At 28.5% G+C, this 7,080-nt stretch overlaps 1 protein-coding gene across 3 annotated transcripts; it reads left to right on the plus strand.

Annotated features, from left to right (window-relative positions):
• The first annotated feature begins 2,524 nt into the window (after window positions 1–2,524).
• Window positions 2,525–6,955, plus strand: LOC124418680 (fasciclin-2-like). 3 transcript variants are annotated; one of them, XM_046945614.1, is made up of 2 exons: window positions 2,525–5,870; window positions 6,035–6,429. In XM_046945614.1, exons 1-2 carry the CDS (start codon window positions 5,593–5,595, stop codon window positions 6,141–6,143), a joined length of 387 nt encoding a protein of 128 aa, XP_046801570.1. In that variant the 5' UTR covers window positions 2,525–5,592; the 3' UTR covers window positions 6,144–6,429. The 3 variants fall into 3 exon arrangements, with proteins under 3 accessions (XP_046801570.1, XP_046801569.1, XP_046801572.1); XM_046945613.1 differs by lacking the exon at window positions 6,035–6,429 and adding an exon at window positions 6,471–6,955 and having other exon boundaries at window positions 2,526–5,870; XM_046945616.1 differs by lacking the exon at window positions 6,035–6,429 and adding an exon at window positions 6,507–6,955 and having other exon boundaries at window positions 2,533–5,870.
• The last annotated feature ends 125 nt before the right edge of the window (window positions 6,956–7,080 follow it).

Here is a 7,080-nt window from a genome sequence, read left to right on the forward strand (position 1 = left end):
TCTAGTTCTGTTCTAGTTCTGTTCTAGTTCTGTTCTAGTTCTGTTTTAGTTCTGTTCTAATTCTGTTCTAGTTCTGTTCTAGTTCTGTTCTAGTTCTGTTCTAGTTCTTTTCTAGTTCTGTTCTGGTTCTAACTGCCATGTTTTTTTAATTTTCCTTTTAAATTTTTATAGTGTTTGCTACAAAAAAATAGAAAAACTTGGCGAATAATATTTGTTCGTCTCCATTAAGCCTTTTTAGTTAAATATACATAAATAAAAAAAAATTTATAAAATGTTTTATATAACTTAACAATATAGTTAGAGAAATCTTACAAGAAAAACACACGCACTTTTACAGACAAATTACAGTTTACCACGGAACAGGGGCATTTTAATACGAACGAAAATCCTTGAAGAATTTCAAAGTTTAAAAGAGGTTTAAGATGCCCTCAAAACAAAATATTCCTTTTTAAAAACGAAAAGGAAAAACAGTGTGTTTAATGAAACCCGCCTCTTTAACCAATATTTAGCATTAAAAATTTATAAAAATAAATATATAAAAATAAAAAATAAATAAATTTATTAAGTGTAAATACTTTAGAAAAAATATTATTAAAAATAAGTAAAAATATAAAATAAGTTATAAAAAAAACATTATTAAAAAATAAAAAGAATTTGTGTTAAAAAAAACAAATTTTAATACTTTAATAACTAGAGTATAAAAATTTCAGCATAAACAGTTGGACAACACAAACGTTAACAAAACACAAACAGTAAAGAAATTGAGATGGACAGACAGACAGGCAAAACTATAAAGAATGGCTTACTAACAGTGTGAGCACCTAGAAAAGCTTAAAAACATTAATAGCGGAGGATAAAAAGAAGAAAAGAACAAACTGTGAGAACAAGACATTGAAAGAGAGAGAAAAATAAGAAACAATAAAGACAAACATAAACATTAACATAAACACAAACACAAACACAAACAGTAAAGAGAGCGAGCGTAAAAGAAACAACACAAAAGGCACTAAAACTGTTAATGGTTGCTGTTAAGACAGAGATGGAAACAAAAAACTAAGACAAAGGTTTTCAAACTGTTTACAAATGCTAAAAACAGAGAGAAGTGAACAATTCCAAAGGAGAGTAAGAGAAATAACACAAAAGGCTCTCAAACTGTGGATGGCTGCTGTTAAAACAGAGTGAATAGAACAATTTCAAGGGAGAGTTAAGAGAACTATATAAATCTGTTAGAGAACTACACAAATCCTGTTAGGACATAGAGAGAGACAAACTTTAAAGACAACGGTTATCAAACTGTAAACCATTTCTATAGGGATAAAACACAAACAAACTCTAAGACAAAGGCTTTCAAACTGTTTCCTGTTAAGCCACAGTAAGAGAGACAATATTCTAAGACAATCGTAAGCAAACTGAGACAATTAGAGAGAGAGAGAGAGAGAGAGAGAAAGGAAGGAAATGACAAAACTAGCATAAGAGCACTAAGGCAAAGGTTTTCAAACTGTTTATAGGAAACTGTGTTAGAAACAACGTTATTTACAAATATTCTTAAGAATTTAAAACACTGAAAGAAAAAAGTGTTTAAATTCTGGGAAAATTCTGGAAAATTTTTGAAAATTTAATAAAAAATTTTAAAATTATATAAAAAATTAATAAAATTAAATAAAAAATTATAAAAAATAAGAAAATTTTCTAAAAAAAATTAAATGTTTTCTTAAACAAAAAATAATTGAAAACTACTTAAAAAATCTTTAAAATTTAATTTAAGAATGTTTTAAATTTTTTTTTATATTTATTTATAAAAAATTTAAAAAAATGTTTATATATAAAAAATATTATCTTCCCCCTTAAAAAAAAAGAAACAACAACAAATTTTAGCGGTAATTGTGACAATTTTATTAAAGAAAATTGCTGTTAAAACGAAGCTAAAGGTAATTTAAAATAAAACCCTTTAAATTAATAACAAAAAACTAACAATTTAGTAACACACATATAACTTAACTATTAACTTAAACACTTATATTATTAGTTATCTTTAATACCCCTTCACTGGACCTCTATCACCCCTAAAAAACTGTAAAAATTTCCCACGCTGTAAATATTTATTTATTTTTATACTTTTTCTTGGAAAGCTTTTACTTTAAGTCTTCTAAACTCCAGCCTGTATTTGTATATAATTTTTCTAGTCTTTTTTCCTTAAAAAAAAAACTTAAATTTTCTTTTAAATTTCCTTGCATTGGTTGTTTGTATTGTCCTTTTATTTCTTATTTTTTTAATTTAAATAAAAATTCTTACTTTTCTCTAACGCATGTTGCTTTAATTTGTTTGCTGTCAGCGAATATATTTTTTGTGCAAATTGGTAAAATTAGTTTTAAATGCTTTTTTATTATAAATTTTTTTAATTTTTATAAAAAATTTCTTTAAAAAACAATTTAGTTTCTTTTGGTTTTTTAAATTTGTAAATTATTTTTGAGAATTATTTTCAAAAACCATAACGAAAAAGTAAAATCCATACACACACAAAAATGTAAAGAAAAAAGTGAAAATCTTAAAAAAATATCAAATAAATATCACTTTATTGCAAATCATTAATATTTGGTTAAAGCTTTTTTTAGACAATAAGTTTAGTCATTTAAGCCAAAAATCGAAAAGAAAATTTCATGAAAAAAGTTAAAAATATCACATGTAAACTTTAAATATTAAAAAAATAACCAACAAAAAGTCTAGCCTTTAAACTTATTGATCAATTCATGATCATTGATCATACAATGATCAGAGATCATACAATGATCAGAGATCACTGATCTTTCAATGAACATAGATCACTGATCATTCAATAAAACATAGAAACACTGTTCATTCAATGAACATAGAAACACTGATCAATCAATGATCATAGATCACGATTGATCACAGATCTCTGATCAATATATGATCATAGATCTCTGATCAATCAATAATCAAAGATCACTGATAATTTAATGATCATAGATCACTGATCATTAATGATTATAGATCACTGAACATTCAATGATCACAGATCAATCAATGAACATAGATCACTGATCATAGATCATTGAATGATCAGTGATCTCTGATCACCATATTATCGACAATTTTAAAACAAATACAATGTTCTTCCATAACTCTCAAGCAAAAAGTAATTCTCAGCACTTTCAAAGATCATTGATCAGTATATTTTTGAAACTAATGATTTAAAAATGCTCCTTACAATATCTGAAACATAAGCTTTTGAAAGAGACAGTTCCAAACACATTCAATTTACAAAAACATCCAGCGATCATCTTGATCGTTGTTCTTCAGATCACCTAAGTAATAACTTCTTTAAAACGTTAAAGACCGCCGAATCAATAGAAGATCTTAGTTAAAGAAAAAAACCTCATTTTCTGAAATGTTGTGATCAATTTATACACTTTTGAAATCAACTCATTATATTCCACGATCATACTGATCATGATTAAATCGTTGAGATCGTTGAGCACCATATTATTGAAATTTTTAAAACATATTCTTTAACACTCAAGCTAAAGTTAATCCTTTCAACTACTTTTCCAATCAACTCATTACTTTCGAAGACCATAGATCACTGATCGTCATTTTGTTGAAACTAACGATCTCAAAATACTCTTAACATTATCAGAAACATCAACTTTTCGAAGAGTTAGTACTTAACAACTTCGAAATACATTCAAATGACAAAAATATCCCACGATTATCTCTGATATTCAAAACTGTTCTTTGCAGATCCTTTTCCTAAACATTAAAGATCACTGAATCAAAGATCTTAAAAAGAAGAAATTCATCTTCAGTAATGTAGTGATCAATCTTAAGAGAGAGCTTTCTTAAACGATCTTCGTGAATATGTTTCAAGATCACTGATCAGAAACAACAGATTATACAAATCATTTTCACAAGATCAAATTCACTCTTTTCGAAGACCTTTACATCACATGATCTTTCAAAATATGGAGATCACCCTCTTGAAACTAAAGATCATAACAAATCATTTGCACAAGATCAGCTTCTCCATTTATTCCTAATAATATTTGAAAATATAGTCTAGTATAGAGAAGGTACTCTGAAATTTGTCATATGTAGCAGCTGCACTCGCAGCTTAAGAGAGAGAATTATAAAGTCCTAATATCGAGTTGTATAGGAAGTGTTAGAAGATAAGAGCCTGGAAAATCGAGTATATTCTCAGCTGTAGAGAGAAAGTATTAGAATCAAAGTGTGTGGGAAATATTAGAGAGAGATAGAGAGAGATTATTAGAAAGTCTTAATATCGAGTTGTGCAGGAAGTGTAGGGAGTTATACTGAGGATTCCAAGTTCGATAAGAATCTGTAGAATCGAGTCTACCGTCAGCTGTAGAGAGAGAGAGCATTAGAAAGATCTAATAATGCGTAGTGCAAAGGAAGTTATACTGAGGATTCCATGTTCGATAAGAGTCTGGAGAATTAGAAAGATCTAATGCCGATTTGTGCATGAAGTATAGGAAGTTATACTGAGGATTCCAAGTTCGTTAAGAGTCTAGAGAATTGAGTGTACTCTCACCTATAGAGATAACATTAGAAAGAAGTTTTATTGAAGATTCCAAGTTTGAGAAAGTCGATTATACTCTCAGCTATAAAGAGAGCTTTAAAAGTACCTTATATCAAGTTGTGCAGGAAGTTGTACTGAGGATTAAAAGTTTGATAAGAGTCTGAAGAATCGAGTATGTACTCAACTATATAGAGAGCCGGGAAAAAGAGTTAGAAAGACTTAATATCGATTTGTTCCTATACAACTAATACTGAGGATTCAAAGTTTGATAAGATTCTGGAGAATCGAGTATACGCTCAGCTATAGAGAGAGTATTAGAGGGACCTTATATAGAGTTGTATAGGATGCTATACTGGAGATTTCAAGTTTGAAAAGAGTCTGGAAAATCGAATGTTCTCTCAGCTAAAGACAGAGCATTAAAAAGATCTAATATTTAGTTGTGTTGGAAGTCATACTGGGGATGCAAGTGTGAGAGAGTCTGGAGAATCAGCTAAAGAGAGAGAGATCATTAGAAAGTTGTGTAGCAAGTTTAGGACGTCATATTCAGGACTCAACGTTTGATAAGAGTCTGGAGAAACGAGTATACTGTCAACTATAGAGAGAGCATTAGACAGATCTAATATCGAGTTTTTTAGAAATTTTTTATAAGAGTCTGGAGAATAGTGTATACTCTCAGCTATAGAGAAAGCATTAGAAAGAAGTTTAGGAAGTTATATTAGGGATTCCAAGTTTGACAAGAGTCTGAAGAATCAGCTATAGAGAGAGCATTAGAAAGACTTTTAATTTGGGTAGTTGGTTCCAATATTTGTCAGATTATAAGATCCCTTGCAGGAATTGAAGAATATCGATTAATTCATCTAAAAAAATTTTTTTCATGAAATTTTCTTTTAAAAATAACTAGAAAAAAGAATACAATTTCAACTAAAATAAGCCTAATGTATAAACAAATTAACCCTTAACGACAAAGACCAAACTTAGAATATTAGACACAAGTTTGTTAAAATGATATAAATTTTTCCCCCACAAATTAAATTATGAAGAAAATTTTGAAAAACAAAATAATTAGCAAAACATTAACAATTTCCTTCCTGTTTTTCTCCTTTAAACTAGGTATCGATGTCATACAAGTTGCTGAAAGACAAGTGCTGTCCTCCGCCTCCATAGTAGGCATAGCAGTGGGAGGAGTTTTACTGTTACTTTTCATAGTGGACTTATTATGCTGTGTTACCATTAATATGGGTGTAATGGCCAGTATGTGTAGGCGCACCAAAAGATCACCCTCCGAAATCGATGAAGAGGCTAAATTGGGAAGGTAAGCTTAAAGAATTTTTGTAAAAGTTTTATATATATTTTTTTTGATTTTAGTAAAATTTGTTTTAAGACTAATATTTAAGATCATATTAATATTGCACTAAATATATATAAATTTTTCAAAAAATGTTTTTTTTTATATTTTGTCTTTTTTTGAAATAAAAGTGTTAAATTAACCAAAGTGAAAGCCCATAATCAGGATTTAAATTATCATTGGGTTTTTCTAAGACCCAAATCGTTTCTAAACAATCGTAACTCATTAACATTGGTTTAATTTCTGTTCAAAATTTTAAGTTCTTTACAATCGTCTAGTGCAATATTAAATGATTTTTTGTTTAAAACTTAACCCCTCCTTTTCCCAAACTAATGTCTTATTTTCGTAAAATTTAGTTTAGTTTTTAGTTTCTTAAAAAAAAAATCCCTTAAACCTTAGTTCTTTTCATTATTCATATTCATAGTATCCAAAATTTTAATTTCTAACCTAAACCTAAACCTCAACTTCAAAATTCATTTTATCGTACAAAACTCAAAAACAATCATTTAAAACCTTCAAAACAAAATCAAAAAAACAAAAAAAAATATCACAAATTTAACCAAGCAGTCTTTATGGTTGGCGTTTCCCGCTACCTTATTGCAGTGGCCAGCTGGTTAAGGAGCCACCACCATCACCGTTACCTTTACCACCTCCCGTTAAATTAGGTGGATCACCAATGACATCACCATCGTACGTAAATGCTTAAACAATGCTAACTCTAACTAATACTATACTACTAATCCACTTAATTAATTACTAATCCACTAATTAATCATTATCATAATCATTATTACATTTTATCGAAATATTTATCAATTAACCCCTTAATTAATATAAATCCTTAAAAAATATTCTATTAGTAATTAGGTTTATAAGTAAATTTAGTTTAGTTGAGCTTAAAATACTAACTTAATTAAAAAAACAAGCATGTTAAATTTTGCAGAAAATATATTAAATTTACAGTTTGAGTAGGAAAGGTCAAAGGTTAATAGACTAAAAAAAATGAACTGAAGACCTCAGGCTGAACTTGTCTCTTTACAGCCTTGCTTATAGTCCACACTAACTACAATAGTTCTGTTCTAGTTCTGTTCTAGTTCTGTTCTAGTTTTGTTCTAGTTCTGTTCTAGTTGTGTTCTAGTTCTGTTCTAGTTCTGTTCTAGTTCTGTTCTAGTTCTGT

Source organism: Lucilia cuprina, chromosome 3, assembly GCF_022045245.1.
Source record: "Lucilia cuprina isolate Lc7/37 chromosome 3, ASM2204524v1, whole genome shotgun sequence".
Lineage (NCBI taxonomy): Eukaryota > Metazoa > Arthropoda > Insecta > Diptera > Calliphoridae > Lucilia > Lucilia cuprina.

Coding starts and splice junctions, on each gene's coding strand:
- LOC124418680 (XM_046945613.1), top strand. CDS start 5,593: ATGAAGAAAATTTTGAAAAACAAAATAATTAGCAAAACATTAACAATT. Junction 5,871..6,470: donor GAAGAGGCTAAATTGGGAAG/GTAAGCTTAAAG, acceptor TTAACCAAGCAG/TCTTTATGGTTGGCGTTTCC.